At 41.8% G+C, this 22,431-nt stretch overlaps 2 protein-coding genes across 5 annotated transcripts in view; one reads left to right on the top strand and one right to left on the bottom strand.

Moving 5' to 3' along the window:
* The window catches only part of LOC111267467 (immunomodulatory peroxidase), a 92,211-nt gene that overhangs the window by 39,382 nt on the left and 30,398 nt on the right, over positions 1–22,431 (bottom strand). The window contains exon 1 of one of the 3 annotated variants that reach the window (XM_022845736.2): positions 20,425–20,529. The exons of the other annotated variants lie outside the window; for them this stretch is intronic. The gene's annotated coding sequence lies outside the window, so the exon portion shown is untranslated. Of the gene's footprint in view, positions 1–20,424; positions 20,530–22,431 lie in introns of those variants that run through there. 3 annotated transcript variants of the gene reach the window in all.
* The window catches only part of LOC111267468 (succinyl-CoA:glutarate CoA-transferase), a 5,257-nt gene continuing 3,913 nt past the window's right edge, over positions 21,088–22,431 (top strand). Inside the window, exons 1-2 of one of the 2 annotated variants that reach the window (XM_022845740.2) lie at positions 21,088–21,463; positions 21,742–22,248. In XM_022845740.2, the coding sequence (XP_022701475.1) occupies positions 21,287–21,463; positions 21,742–22,248 (684 nt within the window). In that variant the 5' untranslated portion in view covers positions 21,088–21,286. The remainder of the gene's footprint in view (positions 21,464–21,741; positions 22,249–22,431) is intronic. The other variant, XR_002684634.2, reaches the window with a different exon arrangement.

Raw genomic sequence — 22,431 nt, 5'->3', positions numbered from 1 at the left:
ATCAGAGGCATGAGAAAAAAAAATTATTACCTTTGCTCTAACATGCATGACGAAAGAAAAAACAATAGTGGTTATGGAACGCGAATATCCGAAAAAAATTGCCCTACGGCAGGCGTGGCGGCCGCCGCCGTGAGAAAAGCGACCGTGACTCGAATGAATAACGAAACAGCAAACCGATTGCACGAAACGGAATCACTATCATCATGGAGTCATCATCAAGAATGATGACCGATAGCAGTAGCAGCAACTTTTGTTGTAGCGCTTGCTGCTGCCCAAGGTGACTACCGGTGAAGCGGGAGATCCAAGGGCGACAGACTGCAGCCGACGCTAACGGATGGTTCTTCGCGCACGAGAGGGGAGAGCAGAGCCACAGCGAACGGCGCCGTCGGCGGCAGCAATTACGGTAATTGGCGTCAGCAGCAAACGCATGAACGTTTTTGTTATCGCCGTCGCCACTGAATGGACGATTAATTTTTAGCGGACGAAGTGGGTGAGGAATAGATAGATAGAACGATGTGCACGATTCTGGAAGGGTCTAGTCTATGCCGCCGTAATTCCCCCCGAACGGACACGCACATGCTAACACCGACGCAGAACAGTACAGTTTCTTTATATTACATAGGATTATTTTACATAGGTGGGACCACGATGGCTGCTTTATTTTTTGTCCACACTGCATTGTTTTTGCTGCCCCTCGACTCCAAGTACACTCTACACTGAGCTCTATCATTGCCGCGACAGAGTTTTTCGTTCGGCATTTGATTTTTTTACCTTCTTTCCTTCGTTCCGACCTTCCACGCCTATGTCCGAACACATTGCGCACACACATATCTATCTGCAAATCTATGTATATATGATGGTGTTTCGATTCCCTTGAAACTGATGTTGTTTCCGAAGGTTGTCTTACCTACGTCATCACAGAAACGTGCACCTTAGCACGCATTAACAATAAGCAGCAAATCCCTCTATTCCCTGAATCCCGAAGATGCCGATCGTTCCATTGCGATATTTCCATCGCCAACAGCACTGCGATCAGCGGGCAGAACAACCAATCTTGATCTCGTTTAGCTCCACGACTTAATCGATAGACGTCTGTATGGGTCTACATGTAACGAGTGAGTGTTATTGGCAGAATTGCCGAAATCGGCGAAGCCGTTTGCCACTACAAAGACCGTAACGACTCTAGCCGTCAATGGGCGTTACGCGAGCAGTGTATACAAACGAATATACACGCCCACATGCGTATTCACTTGCAGTATTGTTTGTATACGTAGCAATGAAGTTTGGCTTAGTAGAAAAAGCGAGATTAGTAATCCACTTCCATTTCATATTAGTTTTATATAAAAAAAACTGACTAATATCACATACATCTATCTTAGTGCTGACTGTTTTATTTGCAAACCATCAAAATACAAGCAAAAATAGTAGAAAGCCTTAGGCATTCTATAGTGTGCTTTCCTATAAAATACGTGAAACAACGATTGTGTACCGCAAAATCTGGCAACCGGCCAGACATTTATCCTTCTCGAGAATGGATACATCGCTCAATTATGCTGGCATATTTTTACCCTTTTTTTATTTGCCAAAGGCATAGTAATGGTAAAAACGCGATCTATCCTATACATTCATCATTATCATTGGGTACAAGTTCGATCTTAAAATGTAGGCAACCCACGGTGTTTGACCCTATAAAAGACACATCAATCCGCTACCATTTCTCTAGCAATATTTTTTTCATTCTTCTTTTTATATATACATACTCGCATAATAATAGTCTGTAGTACGAATGAAACAAATTTGAAAAAAAAAACACATTCCGTTTTACGTTTATAATATTGCCTATTTTCGGAATTTTAATAAAAGCTCGATTTCCTCTGAAAATTTTTCTGTGAATTTTTGTGCCTCTCGAGATCTCAAACAAACGTTATTATCTATGCACGTTTTTGCGATACAAATAACGTAAAAAACATCGACCATTCTTCATTGAGATTATCAAGTTTCTACTGTTTTATAGGTTTGCAAGCATCTATTTTTCAGACATCTTGTAGACGATCGGCTAAGGTTTTGTAATTCTTTGTCGCTCGCAAAGTTTCTGTGACAATTAATGATTACTGTTTGTTTCTGAAGGTAATTAATACTAGCAATGTGACTTTCAATCATCATGAGCCATTATGAAGACAATCCAAAGCAAGATATGGTTTTCAGATAGTTTGGTAAGACAATCATCGTTGGCCTTGTGTAGGAAAGTTGTCGCGGTAACATACATACGGATCACAGCTAATCTCACGCTTACCTGACAAAAAAACCTCTTAGCGTGATTCCAACTTTTAATTGGTTGGTTAATGTGCTGGCTTGCTAAGTATTCAAAGTTACAGTCAGCAGTTGAGCCTCGTATTTTGATTGGTGGGGCGGAACCTCTACGAGTGTACATTAGACCGTACCATTTTTTGTACAGCAGCACATAGATGTGTACCAAAACTTCTGATTTTCAGCATAAACTATCATGACACCTTCAGACAGAACAAAATTGGCAGGCTACATGAGAGACTGCTGCTGCTGATGTTACTACTACCAGCGTTACCAAAATGTGTTCAAACAGACAAAGAAAGCTGTTTTGCGAGCACGATCGGGGCCTGAGCCGAAACTCAAAACCGACTCCATATGACAACAGGACGGCAAGAAAAAACATGAGTAACATAGTAACGGCGCAACAAGCGTCATGGTCAGGAAACCGCCACAACCATTACAGGCCTTTACCCATTTGAGCTAGATTAAAGAACTATTACAGCAGGGCGCCTACTATCTCGTCATATAATCTCCGGTATTTTATCGAGGGGCGTGTTGGGACGGGCAGGCAGAAGAACTGTTCAAAAATAGAGCGCTAGCGACGTGCAGTAACAATACGAATGAGTTCATCTCCGACCGTTGTGTTGTATATCTGCGCTCAGTCGTGCACACCTGTTTCACTCTCCGCATTATACATGTATACTACGTGCAGGCATGAATATTTTTTTGCCACACCTATGTATGATGGAGGCGATAGACTTCATCATCTGGTAGATCATCAATGAGACATGACTGCACCAGCACATACATACATAAACAACGCGCAAACACAAGTTGCCAATCGTTTTAACGGTGAATTTGAAATTTTTGGTCGTGTATTGCATAATTCCGAACGGAATTTTCCCACATTATTCATTCACAGATTAAAAATTATTTAGTTTATAGGTCATTATTAAGGCACGGGTGAAAGGGTCGTATACTGAAATGTCCCAGGCATGCTTCCTTTGATAGGGAAATTATTTACCTAAACGTTATGCTATTCTGTGAGCGCACGTACACATTTCGAAATACTGCCGCACTGTTATTATAGATGTGGGCATTATCATTCTCGTAACGTTTTTGTTCCTTTTCAGCGCCGTTAGTAACGGGTCTGGCTAATTACAACGAGGACCTGTAGTAGTAAAAGCTGAAATCCGCTTTTAGCGACGACAGTCAGGAAAAACATTCTCTAAAATTAGTATAACTGCACTCCCGGTTTAGGCAATTTGTACAGCTCGGCAAAGGTCTGTCCTGCACGATCGACTTTTTAAACTCGGCGTAGGTCAGTTCTAGGCTGACCTTTTATGTGTTCTATCTATTTTGAGGCGCGAACGAGAGTCTACTTTGAATACGAAAAAAAAAAACTCGTCTAATACAATTGCGTTCGTATATCTTAGCTGGAAGCCATATGCCATTTGGGTTGGGCCAACCTTCTAAATTCGCGAGGCCCTCTGAACTTAGCAATAAAGTAGCAAATAATTTCGTTTATGACTATAGGGAGGTACAAAGAACATTTTTCAACATTAAACCTCCTTTCTGACTGGCTTATCGGCCAGTTAGCTGAACGCCGATTGGCTGCCTAATCCGGTCAGGAGGTCGATCGGTAGGTCGGTGAATATGCTGGTTTGTCTGGCCGGCTAAATGATCTAGACAGGATTGTCCTTCTGTGTTCCTCCTGGACTAAGGGTAAATTTCTGAGATTTTGATGCGTTAATTCCAGACAAATAAACCAAAAAATTGTGCCTTATGTGCCGAACAATGCTGGATAACGCATTATAATTACTTGCAAACGTCTTTAAGTTTAATTTCACAGTTAACTGATGCTGAAGTAACTTGCCCTGTTAGAATTGACGGTAATGTTTGCGACGAAACTGCATTTCGACTAATTATAACCTTTTAATTGTGCGTTTTTGGTTTTGCAGCAACGACTTTCTAGCTCTCGCGCTTATATGTAAAGATGGCCTGTTGAACTTGCCCTGAATAACGTCACTGATTTACATTCGACACACGCTGATAGCACGACACAAATAAGAAAGCGACAATGCTATGCGCGGTGGGGTTACAAAAGGTCCATCTATGTGCTTAACTGTACATATGTAAAGATAATGCTAATAATAAACCTGTCACACCACCGCTCTAGAGACGCTTTCAAAAGGGCGCACGCGCTATTCTTCTTAGCCAGGCAATTACCTAAGGGTTGAGTGAATCTATTATCTTGTACAATGCAGGACCAATATAACATATTTTGTACAAATTCGGTTAATGCCAAGCTTTTTCTAGAGAAGTTTATTTTTGCGAAATTTATAGTGAAGTAGAAGCACGAAATTACATGACTACGCAACTCCGGCCAACTTCCCTTTTGTATTTCGTTCACATGATAGTTCGAGCTTCTTGGGATATTAAAGGTAACTTACTTGTTCTGCAAGTTAACAAGTTCACATTTAGTTTTCGCTGGTGTGTACTGTTCGCCATACTTGACCTGTCAGAAACTCAACTTATTCCACTGCCTTCCCATAGAAATGATCCACTCAAGACTTCAGATTTAGGACCATATATATTCCAGCAGTTAGATGCATACCAGCATATAGTTAATTCTAACAGATAAAACGTATGTAGGTATTAAGCATTGTCATGATAACATTTACTTAACGCGATTTAGTAGTGGGTCCACCCTTCCATGGGTGTTGCAAGGTGACTCACGCTATATATAGACACTGGGTCCTTGCTCAAACCGGTACACGCGCAAGGCGCAGGTTAACTTTGCTGACGTCTCATTGTTGCAAGACATGTGGGTAGAACAGGTATAGTGGACATGAATAAAACATCTCATTACACTATATATATATATATATATATATATATATATATATATATATATAGATGCACAAATTTTCGCATCGGCTATACCATCAGATCGGGTCTTATTTTATCATATATTTAAATAGAAGGTTGATGCTGTATCAGGAGGCAGAGAAACGCTCCAAAAAATTCTGTACGAGCCCTGTCATCGCTCTGTGCTCCGCTTGAAAAAGACATTTAAAGGTATTCCACATGAGAGGACGGCGTGCGACGTCACTTTAGCGATAAATGATAATTGTCTCTCAGAAACAAAGCGCTTCTATTTTTGTTTTTGAAGGAAAATACAACAGTTCCAAAGTCGTCTAAATTTGTCACCTAAGTCTCACCTGCGATATAGCGCCCCTGTTCGCTTAAAAGCGAAGACCAAGCATCAGTACTTACCGTGACATAGTAACGTTAGTAGCGCTTGGGTTTAAGCCTTATCTAAAAAAACGGCTAAACCCGTTTATTCAGGACGCTCGCTCAGTTCGAAGCTATTCGGTTCGAAGTGACCCTTCTAATCTGCTCGTTTGTGAACCGTAAATGAATAATATATGCATTTGGGAAGTAATTCTTTTACGTGTTCTAGCAGCAACGTCCTCAAGCGTTTCAGGCCGTTTCCGAACGAAAACCAGTGTGGATTAAAATGCAGATCCTGCTTTCGCCAAATTACAACGACGACAACAACAACGACTACTTGATGTCTGAGCGTTTGACAAGCTCACTATGTATAAACCCGGAAACGCAGGTCGGTTATACCGACAGATTATGGTCAAAAGAGACCGATTGCAAACTTGTCAAATGAATTTAAATCGCAGGAGCGGCATTGGACGTTTTTAGCCATAAAAAAGACAAGACCATGTGAAAGGTTATCTTCTATGTCTTTCCTTTTCTGTTTCTCTTTTATCAAGAGGTTTCTCATTGCTCACGCCCATCTTCGTTGAGCCCCCTTCGTCGTATAGATCCGCAAGATCACTTCCTCCACACGCCATCAATACTTACCGACAATGGTAACAGAATATCCTACGACAGCAGCAAACGACTCATTCATGCAGAACGCTACGATCAAAGCTAGCGAAGTGGTAATTCTAAAAGAAGGAGAAAAAGGTCACATTAGTATCGCTTTTCGACTTTGAAAAACGACTATCGATCACTTACTTTTGGCGTTATTTGTATCTAGAAGACAAGCTTTTGCTCGCCTGACTTGTGGCCGCTTTGGAAAGAGGGGGCACATCGGCAAAGTCATCGCACCACCGCCTAAGCTGTCGTCATTGCCACCAAAAGACCGAGCGAGAAATCAGCCGAACAAAACGATGACGACTAAACAACGGCAACAGCTGACTACCGTGACGCCGTTGGCAACGTAAGTCTGTTCGGCAGCGAAAGAGCTGCCAAGGAGAAAGTTGTGATCGCACGTTTACCATAATGATACAATTTTCGCCAATTTTTTCCCTGCTTTTACTACTGTCATCAGCAGATGTATCAGCGGCAGCGACCAGTCGACAGCGTTCGATGATTTTTGGTTTGTTTGCGTAAAAGTGTGCCTTTAGCGCGTCGTAAGAGTAGAAAAGGCCGTCTGACTATTGACAACAGGGCAATGGCGACGTTAAATGTCGTTTTGTAGAGTCTGCTTATCGTTCGCTTCTCTGTTACTTAGCAGTCTGTTATATCTATCTATCTATTATATTTCTTTCTGCCAGTCGCCTACGCCGCGTGTCGATGTTGTGACGGCCGCGGTCGTTGTCTCCACAGGTATTTTATTCTTGTTGTTGTTGTTGAATCGGATCATCTCGCGCAAACACACCCAGTGATTGGGCATCTGAGGCTGGCTACTTCATGTTCAGAGACTTTACAACTTTTCACGGGCCGTCTCGCTTTCTGGGAAACCGAAAAAAGCCGTTGCGGATTTCTGAGTCGGAAAGTGAAATCTGACGTGGCCGGAAACGTAATGGCTCGAAAGTAGCGGATAGTTTGTTCATTGGCCGCCGAAACTTGTAGTAGAAAAATATTCATATTTAACGTCGGTGCAACTTCCCAGTGGCCATGGTATAATCGATCGAATGCTGCTGAAAGAACTTAAATCGGCATACAGTTTTATCTCTGTGTCGGCTTTTTTGTTGTGGCTTCATTTAGCTTCATGATCTATATAATCATATCGATGCGGCTTGAGACTTCAGGTCTATGAATAAATGTACACAATCAAAAACAGCGAAAAATGTTTTTATCACAACGGAATACCGAAGTTACCACTGTAACGATGAAGGCAGAGTTTTATATAATTACACATTGCAAGACTGTACAGGGGGCTAAGGGACCATTTTCATGGGGATACTATACGTGCGGAAGATAAAGCCTTTCTTCAACTTATTAGTAATATTGATTTGAATATTATGCCTATTTTACGACCCGTACCATAGTGAGCATTCTGCTAGACGACTCGCGAACTAGGTTTTTCCATCACGAAATATGGTAGTCATTGCAGTACGGACTATTCAAACAGGGTATATCTTCAAACTAAATGTTTCTAATCGAGACATTTAGCGATATGTGATCGATTTATACGGAGAATATGTAGCTAATATATAGCTATACGTATATATATATAGGTTTTCAAAATTTCATATACCGCTCACAATCGCCGTAGGGGAAAGATCTTTTTTCAGTTAAGTTCACTTGGACACAAGTTGTTAGAGGGCTATAGTGAGTTGTTTATAAAAAAAAAAAAAAAAAAAAGCGCTTACATCTTAAAAAGTTACCAAGAAGGTTCATTTTGCTGTTAAGTCAGCCGGCTGCTGACGTATCGAGTAGATATCGTGTGGTTTAATCCGACACGTGTGTTCCATGTCCGTCCTCATGGAGCAACACTACTTCATTAATTAACTGGAACATCAGTGAAAACTTGGAGTGTCGCTTCCGCAACAGAGCCATCTGTATACAATTCCCAACGACATTTGTGACCAACTGTTGTACGATTCAATATAAAATTAATTTTCGTTGGTTCCGTTTCGAGCAAGACACGTATGAGGCGATGTGATAGATTTAATTAGAGTCGGGGCTTACTTAGATAGTACTGCAGCAGGGTGTTGTTCGATACAATTACTGCTGGTAAAGTTCAAAACAAAATAGCAACTTAATATTTCTTCCCGTAGTTACCACAAGTTAAACCATATCTATACCTATAGCTTTTCAGAGCAGTCTTCGTAAAATGCGAATCCATATTACATTTGGTTTGCTGAAATGTTTAGGTACCATTCATAGATCGCTTCGTGATGCTGAAACCACTGCGCGACTAGTAGACGACGCTATTTGGGCTTGGTATTAGTTCAAAAGATGCCAACTAATTATCAAGTCAGCGATTACGAGAATTTATAGATGGACTTAAATGGGAACATTTTGTGACGAGTATCAACCATAAAGTTTTAGAGGCCCTTATCAAGGGAAATGTACCCACGTACGTGCAAGCTGGAACGAATCAAATCTGCTGACGAAGGTCTACGTGCACTGCTTCATGTTCGTAGCTGTTGTGAACCTCTGCACCAGCCTAAGGTAGAATCCATTTTATTATAATGCCTCGGATAAAGAGAAGTCAATAAGGCAAGTTCAAGAATCAAATGATTTGAGCCACCAAACCAGCCGCTTTTAGAAACCTTATGGGGGGCTAGGGTTGCCACAGTAATGCTTTTTCCCCCAGAGCTGCTTCTGCGTATTGATCGATGCGTATTTTCCAGTTTTCAGAAAGGGCGGCATCGTGAACAAGCTGTAGGCAATTGTATCTAGTTTTATTGGCATGGCTCAACGCAACAACATCTATAAAGTCAGCTGGCCGTCAAAATTCTATCGGTAAACGACGGATGTTTTCATCCAATTGTCTGATCCCTACAATGTCCTGCATAAGGAACTTCAGTAACAAAAATCTGAACTGAGAAATAAAACCCTACTTTATTTTCCGTCGCAGAGATCAGAGTAACAGATAGAGTCACCAATTACTATTTTCGAACCTCTGTGAAATATAAGCATATAAGTGTATATCGAAGAGACCAAGAACGCGTGTGGCAGATATGTGATTTGTATGGATTCATACATCTTTAACCCGCTTGGATTTCATTTTAAATTCCGTCTGCAATATTTCTCATTTATACACTTTATACACATATTTCCTTCGGATCGTAATATACATTTCACCTCCATCAACATACAGATTCAGTATTGCCTGATGTTGGGCTAGACGTGGTCTCTCTACTAAGGCATACACATGGCTTTTCCTAAAAACAAGCCTAGCAACCGGCGACAGTTTACATTGATGCACTTAGCCCCATACCGCGACGTCCTGCCTGATGCTTGCCTGTAGGTTGAGCGCATGAGATAATAGTTACTATTGCGCCTATAGATCCTTCTATGGACACGTTATGTTTGAATGTGTAAGCGTTCTATACGAAGGGGATACTGAAATGTTCCGCAATCGAGTTCTTTTGCTTAACGTGTACTCGTAATATCCGTTTACGGGAACACTGCGACCATACGGTTATTATTACAGCAGTAGTCCTGCAATGATACGCACATACAGAAGCACGAAGGAAGTTTGAGAGGGCAGGTATACCATTTGAATACTGTTGACATTAGAAGTACAATATTTGATGCCAATAGAAAATATCGAAGCCGTCATGATTTGGAAATCCTTGATTGATTGTGTTTAATTAGACACTTCAGTTAGACGTAATCTATGACGCAACAGTATCTCGTCTTCGACATATAGCGATGTATCTCGTGTAATATATATATATTTAAAGCAAATTAAATTTCCAGTTTACTTAGGAAGAGACAAAAGCCCGAATCTTAGCCGACACTACGTTCGTAGAAGAAACGATTATCCATATATCGTCTAAATAAGCAACCCGCATTTACCTTTTTCTCTAATTAATCCGCCGCATTTTTCAAAATAAAGCGCTAAACGAATTAAATCAAGGACGCGAACTAATTAAGACATTATCACTAGTACTCCGAAATTAAGTTGGTGTCGCTAGATATATGTGCATCTAGACTATCATTAAAAGGTACGGTATGTCTTAACTTTCAGTTGTTCATTCAGTGGGAAAAGTTATACACGTAAACGCAAAGTGCGACGATTTGGTAAACATTTTGATGATGTCCAACGTCGTTAGCCAGGGCACAGTATGACCATAACCCCGTGAATCTTAACGAAAGCTCCAAAGGCAGACCGTCGAATGTAGCGGCTACCATCGCCTTGGGTTTCGCCGAGGCACGTTAAGGCCTTTCCACTGCCTGTACGAGCCTAATACCTTTTTTGCATTCTGTGAAACTAAGTGGAAGGTCAGGTCCAGTAGCAAACTGGCTTCTCTTGTACTGTGATCCAACGAGTGCTTGAGCTCGTTAGCCCCCAAATAAACACTCCGTCTGAATAATTTTGACATCACGGCAATATTCGTTGTGATTATTAATCGCTTTTCCAAAATCAAGTTTTTTTTTTTTAATATATTTAGATGATTCCTAAATTCTAGTAATCGATTCTAAGTAGTGATCTATTTAGATCACTACTATATATAAGTGTAAACTCTTTTACATGACAAAGCTTAAGTCTCTTGACCGTTTGAGGGTCTATATAAATTGTCCTGTTTAATAGTGTCATAATCACAGTCACTGTAATGTAAATGGTTACGGTTCAAAGCACTGTGACGTCCTAACGTATCCGCTTAAAGCATGACGTGTCTTTGATTATAGCAGTCAGACCTAACTCTGAGCATCTCAGTTGGTCTTGTCGAAGTACAAAATCTATATTTAGATTTCTGACTAGATAATAGTTGAAGATATATTGGATCAGTGAGAGCAGAGTGCATGTACTCTGTGTTTTGGATTTTATGTTTATGTTGTTATATATTATGAAGCGTAGTTCCATTGGATAAACGGCTGGCTATCAACACGAAACAAAATCAGCCTCTAGTTGGCTTCTAACCTAAACCAGAGTGCATTTACTAGTGCCTTACTTAAGGCTGGTAAAGACAAGTTATCGGCTTTGACCAACGTTATAATAAGTGAATTCTTGTGCATCTCGCCGCGCTCTTTTATTTTTACGACTATGAGAAAAAAAACTGTAAGTTGTAATAACAGACCATAACTATTTATCATCGCTGTCCGCAACGAATCTAGAAACTAGAAAATCTAGAGCGCGCAATTAGGAAATTATTGCCATTGCACACCCGGAGTAGGAAATAGGATCAAAGAGGTTCCAATATTATATTGGGATAATGAGGGTAATGTAAAATCTTGCTGTTTGTCGCCTTAGTTGATTGCTCAGCATAAATATATACTTTATTCTACGTTGAATATAATGATAATTATTGCTAGAAGCCAAAAAAATCAAACCACATTGACATCCAGCTGCTAGGTTCATGGCAAAAACGCGCTACAACGATTCGACCAAAAGTCCTTCTCACGATTATCACAGATTACCTAACGCCTTGGTCTTGGTTATCTTTCAGCAAAATAATGTATTGCTGCCATATGCAACAGACGTTTCGGTGTGGATCTAGAACTTTTTTAGTTAGCTACAGACTGAGTACTCCATTATATGCAGCCCACAAGCGACTGTCTAGAAGTCACACCTTAACGTTTCCAAATGAGCTATGTAAGACTAGATATTACTTCATCAGGTAAGCTATATAAACGCATGGACAGTCGTAATCTTTTAGCCATTCTCGCATCTTACTGAACACTTACGCGGAGAGAGTTACAGTTTTGTGTACAGCTCGTGTAAAGAAATTATTGCCGCTTTCGTTTGGAGGGGCGTTGTCGTTCATCTATAAGATTCACTTTTCCAAAGAAAAAAAAAAAAAGCTGTAAAACACACGTATCCAGCAGGAGCTCAGGTGACCCTGAAAGGAGCAGCCGTTGCAAAAAAACTTGGCTTTACAACTTGCCCAAGTACTGCACGGCAGACCGTAAAATTCACCTAAGATACCTGAAAAGCGCACGTAACGAGAGTGCAAGCCTCATCAAGCGTCAAACGTCGATTTGCTCCGAAATCCGAAAAACAGGATGATTTCGACTTGCCCTTTATTGTAACCTATAGTTATACGAAAATTGAATGCCAACATTGAACTCCACTATTGGCCATACCTGATCGATGCTATCATGAAAAGTTGTCAAAGCGTTGCTTGGCAGTTCAATCTGCGTAAGCGAGGCTTGATATCCTGTGGTGATTTTCATGTCGCAAGACTGTACACTCGACAACAGAAATTCTATCGACAGATCATCTAAAATCGGCTCGCAAGATATGTTCAGTCTCTGTCTAGTAATTTTTTGCTGTTTTTCCATTCTGACTAAAATGTCGGATTCACTAAAAATCCGACGCAACTATTAGCACTTTAACTTGTGAGCTGATTTCTTCTGTTCATATTGTTGGGATGGGAATGTCTAGTTGTCTATGTAGCCGTCACGCCGTCGTGAATTACTTACTTTGACAAAGGACAACTTCTGTTTTTGGCGTTCGGTCTCAGAACAAATTCTGTCAACGAATCATTCGTCGCTGCTCTTACTGATATTGAACGTTCTCGATGTCGGAACGGCCATCTAAAGTGTGTCGGTGTTCGACGACCTTTTCCATCAATTCATGTAGTTCTCCTTCGCTTAAACCGCTCATAGACGTTTTACATTCTACTAATAACCTTTGATGCCTCGAAGAACGATGTACGTGTTCCCGCTGCCGCTTCCATTAGAGTGGCTGTATATGCCGTCTTTGTCGCCCCCTGTCCCTTTTCGTTTAGATGCTGCCTACCCGTTTATCCGTCTGCCTGTGCATCGACGCACGTGTGCGAGGGGCTTCTTTCCGTATTTGTTGTGTGTATCTCTAGGCAAGCAGTAATGCACGGCTCAGCTTGTTTTGGACAGTGTCGAGGCTTATTTAAGTATGTTTATGTACGTGTCTCTGTCATATATTGCCAATAGAAGCACAGCTGTTCAATAGGACGTCCTTTCTTTTCGGTGGCGTCTACGGTTGGTTTTGAAATCTGCCAACTGTTGGCACTGGTATCGTAAGTAGTTACTACTTCTGATGTTGACGCTACTGCTGCAGATGCTGTTCGACTAAGATCTTTGTCGGCGTTCGGAAACTTCGAATGGTTTGGATAATGCCTCCAATTTGAAGCGTTTGTGACAGATTATTAAAGTGGCAACAGTTTCAGCAATAAAGAACACCCGATATAAATTATAGCGCAAAAAAAAGGCGACTCGACCGTTCCGGGTCTTTACAGCTGTTACTTCAAACTATCCTCGTCGTCGTCCGATGCAGGTATAGTTACTGAAGTTACCTTCAGTAAATAATATGCACCTTTTCGCGGCAGATGGTATACAAAAACTTTCGTACAATCCCGACAAGTGGATAAGCTACCACATCCTTTTGCAACCGTTTACGCATTAGTATACGGTCGTACGTGAAGACGAGTGGGTACCGACATGGCAGCCTTATGAGTTTCCACTCACTGCAGATGATATTCGAAATACTGTTCATATAGTAAGAAACTTTGCAACGAAATAGGATTAACGAATAGCAAACAAGCTGAGCGTTTCAACAATAAGCTTGGTAAAAAAAAAAAGTGAAGAAATTGTACCGCCATTGTTACCTCAGGTCATATAACGGTGCAAAACGTACGTTTCTACGCCGGTATAATTTATAATAAGTTCCTTCGGGCTCAACGATTGGGATTTATTTAAAAACAAAAAAAAAAAATATGCGTAACAAAATTAGAGTTCATATAGCTGCAAGTTGTCTGCAAAATCATTTATTTTATTGTGTATTTCTAGTTTTTAGCTACCGTAGGCAAATCAAATGATTATTAAAAACAAAGCTTAGCGACGGGAGCGTAGGAGCATACGATAAATGGTACAAAATAACCAATGAACGGCAACAATACTACTCTAATATCAAATAAATACCACGTAACTAACGTAACGTTCCTGGTTGAATGGCTGGCAAACATACGATAGTGTGGCAGTTTTGTTCATACCAGTCGGGCACTTATTTCTGACGTGTCACTATCTGCCAAACCAGGGGTAGCTGACCGTTGCTCTATTTGCGTAGAAAAACATCTAAATATTTGAATAAGACTATTTGCCCACTGTGAACCATCACGTTTACGATATCAGATCTGCGGCACGTGCGTGCAGAATAATTAAGTGATATCTTGATGTAATCGGCATGAGTATCTGTATTCATTTCAATGGGTTCAAACTATTGGTTTCTATTCACCGGCCGAGAGTCCTCTTCTCGGACATGCTATTATTACTATATACGCTGGCCTCGTGTCCAGTGGACTCGCTATATGCATAGAAAAAGAGGTTAAATTACGAATAGTAAGTTTAGAAAAGGCCGAAAAAGTCCCATGGTTTTGCTGGACCGATTTTTACCGAAGGTTACGATTTTTTGAAGTAATCTATGCTAGTCGCTATACAGTAGCCAGCACATACTCAATGATGGTCATAGACATATCGCACTCGTTCCCTCACACGTGTAACGTATCACAGCACCACGGATACGAAGATTTGCAAAATTGTTACTGTTGGAAATTGCACACGTTAGCATTTCAACTATTATTGTTACTCATACATGTACATTACGCTGGATTTTCCTGTCGGTACATTAGTTTCTAGTACTACGGCAGCTGATCGAGCAGTGTGCTTTCGTTTCCATTCATTCCCCTATATAGCCATTCAATAGCAGAAACCACTAGATAAGTCCAAGAAGAATTGTCGACGACTATGACCTGTTTCACCTGCTGGGCGTGATCAGTATGGGTCTCAGTCATGTGATTGCCAGTAGCTGGCTGCTACTACTACTACCACCACCGGTCCAGTATCAAAGTTGAATCAGTTGCGGAAACAGATAAAAAATGTAAGTAACATCTCTCTTCACTTGAAGATTTATTGCCTCTGTATATAGTTAAAGTAAATTAAGGTCTCATTGCGATCATTCCCATCGTATCTGCTGCGAGGGCGAAACGTTAAAAGTGAAAGGGTGATTCGGTAGGTATTCGAAATAGGCGGAATAAAGCCATAGACTTTTCAATCGGCCCGTTATATTCGCCACTGTCTATCATGTAGCTGTGCCTGAGCCTCATACGCTAAGGGTTCTTCAGAGTATCAAAACGAAGGGTCCCATCACAAGGTACTGGCTGAAAGCAAAGCACCTTCAAACAAATTTGTCAACATCTCAGATAAACGCCCACAACGGAATAACATGTTCGATTTTTGATCTGATGGGTGGTCAATGAGCAAGCTCATCGATTGCTTTTGATTGGGAAGGTAACGGAAATCATTAGGAACAGCAAGGGATAGATGCACGCACTATTTCACCTAAAAAAGCTACTCTTTCTTGAAACGAAACGCTAGGAGACAATTAATTATTGCACTAGTAAGCGGATGAACACGACAACACCTGCGATATAATCTTTCATCATTATAGGGACGCGATGCGTCCTTACGAAACAAGCCGTGTTTCTAAATGTCATCGTATCGAATCGAAAAGGTTGAATTAAATAATGAATGCGGTGAGGCGTATGGGGTAAGATACGGTTGGTATATACCGAGAATGACTCGGAGAGGGAAAAATGGTCGTCGAAACGTCTCTGTCGTTTGCTTCGCTAGCTGCGATCATAGAAAAATACGGCGGGAAACTGAGTAATTAAAATTTGGCATCCCAATTTAATTTCAAAACTGGTGAAGGCCAATCAGCTGATCTTCTTGCTTGTAGCTAGCATTGATCTGCACGTATATAGCCGTAGACATATATTTATTGATATATTTAAATAAAATATTTGATGTAATACGGTTTATACCGTTGCTGAGTTTTTCTATTTTTTAGGGGGTCTAGCTCTAGGTCATGCTCGCACCATAACATAGTATTTTGTTTACGTCTAAGTGGCGCCGATGGAAGGCTGACAATACCAAGGTTTCAGCCGATTTCCGCAGAAATAGTTGTGATCTTCTCAAACTGATCCGGCATAGTGTACCTCCGTTAACGGTTAACCCATCGACTGTTCATCCTTCCCGCTACCCACTGGGGGCTGGCTAGTTGTACGCGCCCCCAACTGATGAACGTTTGGTATGGGCACCGACGAACATGACGATCGCACCACTGCCATCGAACTTCACATTGCTAATATACTCGGGGCTTACTATTATGATTTGCCTTGCCCCGAGAGTTGCGGTTAACAAACCGCAACTCTCGGGGGCTTCGTGTTAATATGAGCAGCAGAGGTTCCCCCTTTGCTCGATAGGCTACCGAAACCTTCTGTAGAGCATAGTCTTGAATCACTCGAACTAACAATTCATAGCATAAAGGGTAACCCTAGTCGCTGCGGTGGAGTTCGCGAATACGACGCGCTAATTTTTGAGTTTGAAGCCCAGGTCACTCAAAAGTTTCGAACTGTTCGAACGTCTCCCTGTTCCTCCTTTAGCGGTAAAAGAACTGCCCAGGCAACTTTAGGAGGAAAGCGTCGTAGCGCCTGTGTAATCATATTCGCAAATGAAACTACATCTTGTGGGTTACTGCGCTTTTAGTGTTGCCTAGTCCATTCTCACCTAGGCAGTTAATTGCTGGACCCACACTTTGTCCCGGCTTGGCCGAAAACCGGTTCTAGCGAGGCCATCCAGTCAGCCAGGGATACGATCACCAACGAGTTCTATCGCCAACCATTCCGCCGCTGCCTTGAAAATGAAGCAGACGAGTTGAAGCTAGATTCTTGGCCATTCGTTCCGTTGTATATTTATTCATATATTTATAGAATAATACTTTATTTAAATTACAAACTGGATTCTTAATCTTAGACACTTACGCTGTAATAACTCGAATTAATGCATCGTTCATATTCTTCTTACATTTTATTACTCTCTTCTTCTGTCTGAAAGCTTTCGTTATAGCAGCCGAGCTTCGACGACGACATCTGTTTCAGTATATCAAATTAATTCTAATTGATTTTAATAGCTATTTTTAAATTAGATTTGCTGATCTGTCACCGTCTTGTCTGGTTTGATGTCCGTGTTGCGCAGTACCCAAAAAAACGTCGGATATTTATTCATCGTATAGCAACTCACCATTGCCGCCGGTCCGTCTTATATAAGATTGTATAACGACAACAACACGTGCACGTTCAGCATCTCGGAGAGCAGAGGGTAACGTTATCGGTAAAACCTTAGTTGAGGCCTATTCTTTCGACGTCTTCTATCGTCTGCTTCTGCTGAGCAAAAAACACGCTCGCTAGGAGTTGCAGACGCAGCGGTTGGTGTAATAGACGCAGAATGAGAAAATTCCTTCTGCATTTCGGGTGATTCGATCGTGAGAGCCGTATTGGCATTTTAAAGACTTCGGTACGCCGGCGGCTGTATAAAGATACGGGGCAAGTGGAACGCTCGTTCGTGTCAGCCTACAATACAGCTGAAATCGCTTTAACCCGCCATATCGCCGCTGCGACGAATTGCAAGGTGGGATCTCGTGAGAAATTGGACAGAATCGACAAAAATAATAATCGATGAAGCTAGGCGGTATCGATGTCCGAGCATAGAGAGGCTGCGTTTCGTGCTGGAAGCCAGCCAGTCGCCTAATGGAATACCTAACGGCGATACTGGACTTAGAACTCGAAACATAGAGGCGAAGTAGATGTGTCTCGAGGTTCATGCGGCTGGCCGGCGAGTTTCTGGGGCATGATTTGCTTGCAGAGATCGGCCCATGGTACAGCTTTGAGGCCACAAGTATCTAAGGGAGGTATGTTTGCCTGAATCGTCCGTATATCGTGTCAGAGGAATGGGCGAGGCGTCTGAGCAGCTTGCTGAAATGTGACTCTACCTCAAGATTTTCAACAACAACATTATCAGACGTAAAGGTAGGTCTACCGCTTTTAACACTTCATTAGGGCAACTTGTGTACCGTGATTTGTCGTCTGGTAACATCTAGTTGGGAGGCGCAGCGTGGAACAGACCGTACGAAAGGCACTTCTCGATACCCTCGACATTGACGGAATGTAACAAAGTTCACGGCATCAACACTAGCGGACCAACAAAAGTCGGAAGTCGCCACTGAACGAAGTATTGCGGACGGGATAGGAAAAAAAACTCGTCCCTTTTTAAGACGGTGCGCTCTGCCACTTCGCTTCACAAGAACCATGGTTAATCCCCTTACAGTCGACAGAATCTCTAGTCTACTACGAACAAACGGACGTTTTTTCTCAGACGGGGTAGCGTGGTTAAGCACAGAAGTACATACGCAACTGCGAAATATGCCAATGTTAGTCGGTTACCGCGTACGCTTCACTTTATAACAGGCCATTTCAGTATGAAGGAAAATGTCGGTAGTAGGCTCCGTTCGCTGCCCGTGACTGCCTAGCGAGAGTAGATAGGCCAACTGGCTTCTCGCTTAAGGCACACTACCCCTTAATCGGAATGTCTGGAGTCGTGTGCAAACGACTTCTTCTTCGGTTGTTAGATGTGGGTGCCAGCAGTTCGGAAAAATGCTTAGTAAAGCAATTTGCCTGTGCATGCATGACCAGGATGTAACAAACCGCACATGCTAGAATAAGGACGCGTCGTCTGTCAACCGCCCTATAAAAAAAAGATTTATGCGGACAAAAGCGTAGGACCAGCGGCTGAAGAGTTGTCGTCCTCGACAGTTAACAAAGCATATTGCTGCGGTATATCAAATATATGTATGTGCTTTAATTTTTCTATGCAACATTTTGGGTATTTCACTCATCTTTTACAAGTTATACTGCTTATATATTCGTTTAGATTCGACATGAATAGCTGAAGGTACTAGGGCTGGCAAGCAAATTAGCCGACCTTGACACCGTTATCTTTTATGATGACGGATGTGGTCAACTAACACTAGATAAATGCGAAATTGTTTTGCCGGATCGGACGATCGGCAACTGACGAGAAGCAATCGACTGTCCGATGACCGAATTTCTCGCATTGCATTTATTACAGCAGTTAGTCTTTGCGCCGTGCCACCGCACGCTCAAGTCACTCGAGATTTGTTCGTAAAATGAACTGATGGTTACCTGTAACCTTCGCCGACGCCATAGTGACAGCCCCGTTTACGCTTCAAAGCTGCTTCCGCTGCTGCCAGCGGCACTGCAAGTGTTGTTGTTGAGTCCTTGTGTGGGTCCGACCGTCCCACAAGTCAATCAATGGGCTGGCTTTGAACAGCGAAGTTCATAGCGTCGTTACCACTAGATATAGTTTGAGGTCGAAATAAAAACATAAACAAGCTGTTCTATGAATGACTATGCTATCTGGCCAAATTCAGTTCACGCTCGCCTGTTCCCACAAAGGCACCCACACCTTCCCACACGCCCCCATCCATATCCGCCCATACACCTTCATGTTTCTTAAACTTCTCGTACGCATAACCTATATTGGACCCGAACAACAGAATCAAACATACTTAGAAAACCGTATATTGACAACATTCCCTTGTATTATACTCACCGTTGCCGTTTTTCCCTGATGATCTAATATATATATATATATATATATATATATATATGGCCGTTACAAGCGAATCGGGAGGAATTTTCAAACTACGCGCAACCGGCAAACGAAGTTTTCGGGTAAGTACTCCACTCTTCTAGCAGCTGTTAGTGAGTCTACTCAGACTAAACTACTTCAAAATACAAAGGCAGGACCTTTCAGTCTCGAAAATTAGTGCTCAGTGCCTAATTGTTTTTGTTTTTCGAAGGCTACAGTGTTGAAGAAATGTATCGAAAATTAGTGAAGACTTAAATAACAATCCAATACGTCAATGGCGCAAAAGATTCAAGAACTAAGGCTGAAATATTGAAAATCAGCGAGGTGGTGGCCAGATGTCGGGACCCAAAAGACAGGAACACATTGGCGTGAGTGAAGAGGCTTTTCACTGCAGCAAAACTGAGATTTCGTAATTACACATTCATAAGTCAACTGCTAGAAATACGAAAGATTGATCCCTCACGAACTAACTTTAGAGCAAAATTTTTTAAAAATTTTTGTTTTCAAGGTCACAAAGTAATTTCGGAAGTATAATATTTCCTGCAGTGTATATATATATATATATATATATATATATATTTGATTTTGACTCAGGCAATTATTTCATTGGCAATTTTCTCGTTCTTTCACATTTAAGCTTAGGTCAAGCAAAACAGTCGCACGCAGTATTCTTACGATGAATAATTGGAAATAATTTCAGTCTCTTGACAATGGATCCTTCTGAAATTTTACCTGCGGTAATAGTCTAACATAGCATCCAACTGCTGATATCTAGCACGAGACCAACACGTTATCACTGCATATGTGGCGGGAACAAGCGTGTGTTTTTACGCGCTTCTTTTACACGTCCACAGGGTCGAAAAAGGTACACACAGACTATAGACAAGCTTTCCTTGTTACTGTATATGCACATACTATATATAGTAAAATAAACGAAAACGATTGTTTGAAAACCACTAAAAACCTTGGAGCCTACTTTATTGGTTTAAAACTCAATCTGCATAAGACGGCCGCATTGGCGATACGAAAGAGGAGGGTGCAGCGATCGCTGCGGCCCAGCAGAAGTCCCTATTTATGCAGTCAGTTGGCGGTGGCGTTACTGCGGTTAGCTGCGATACGTAGTACCAGCTCACAAAGCGCTAGCGGGGCATCGCCCGGAGCCCCGCGATTCAGCCGCTCAACGTCTATTATGGAGAAATCACAGGACGAGAGGCAAGAGTCGATGCCGGTAAATACTTTCGTTCGTCCGTATTGTTGCAGCTCTTCTAGAGAGATCTGTTTGAATAGAGGGCGTTGTCGTCAGGACATAATCGGCAAAGATCTTTTTACTATCTGTTGGCCTTAGACGCTTGGACGGCTATTGTATCCTAGTAAAGAATACTCGCCGCAGCAGTACACACATAACGTCTCCTATCTAGAAATGAGCATTGAACTAGCGGACTAATAATAGAGCGACTTGTATCGCTACGGCAGAATGTGCCACCAGTGATCCTAACTAGTGTTTTCGTGTTAGCTAAAGCTTGTGCAATACTATAGGGTTTCTTTCTTTTGTTCATTTCTCTATTATACTAAACAAGCTCACTAGTACATACAAATGTTTGCAAGAGGTAGTAGCTTCGTACGGTGCGTGCGAGCTGGTCCACAAATTGTTCGAGGCCTCTGTTCACCGGTAAGTCCGCTGGATGGCGTTCGAATATTGGATATGAGCCGTATTTTGGCTGGACCATTTTGCACGATGCTACTCGGCGATCTCGGTGCGGAGGTGATCAAGGTAAGTAGGTGTCGCTTATATAAAGTACAAAAGCATTTCAAGCGAATCAAATGCATTGAAATAAGAATAATAAAAAAATAGCATATCGTCAATTTCTGTTATCGGTCTCAGAAGCTGCGCTCTCCTTTTATCGGTGCGGGTAAGTGACTGCCAACAAAGATATCTATCTCTTCAACTTTGTCGCTTTCTCTTATCGTCAAGCTCCACAGATATCGATGTTAAGTGAAAACATTGTTGTAATAACTAAAACGTGTGTGCATCATCCATATGTTTGCAAGGTGGAACGACCGAGGGGTGGTGACGAGACACGGAACTGGGGCCCTCCATTTGCTCACGGGGTGAGCTGTTATTTCCTTAGTGCTAATCGAAACAAAAAGAGCGTCGTCGTGGACTTCAAAAGCGAAACGGGTAAAGATGTTATCAGAAAACTGGCTGCCTCGTCCGATGTCCTCATCGAAAATTATCTGCCGGACGAACTCGAGCAACATGGAATCGGTTACGAAGCCTTAAGTGAGATCAATCCAAAATTAATCTATTTATCTCTGACTGGCTATGGCGGCTTTTGCAAATACAGGAATCGAGCTGGTTATGATGTGATTGCAGCCTCAATGGGAGGACTGATGCATATAACAGGTCCTGCCGATGGCAAACCGTGTAAGGTGGGTGTAGCAATGACGGACCTCGCAACTGGCCTATATGCCAAAGCTGCAATACTGACAGCATTACTGCAACGGGTGAAAACTAGTCGTGGACAAAAAATCGAATGTGATCTCCTCGCCAGCCAGGTATTGTGTTTTACAATCCAGGACCTATAAACGAATTCTGTTTTACAACTGCACGTATTACGTTAACAACTTTTCCGGGGGTAACAGTCTTCGCCTATTTTATATTTTGCCGAGCTATCCAAGGCGATTGCATTGAAAAGAAAGAAAAAAAACAAAATATGATTCAAGATATACGTTGAAATA

Source organism: Varroa jacobsoni, unplaced genomic scaffold, assembly GCF_002532875.2.
Source record: "Varroa jacobsoni isolate VJ856 unplaced genomic scaffold, vjacob_1.0 scaffold_1192, whole genome shotgun sequence".
Lineage (NCBI taxonomy): Eukaryota > Metazoa > Arthropoda > Arachnida > Mesostigmata > Varroidae > Varroa > Varroa jacobsoni.
This window is presented reverse-complemented; position numbering and strand designations above follow the sequence as displayed.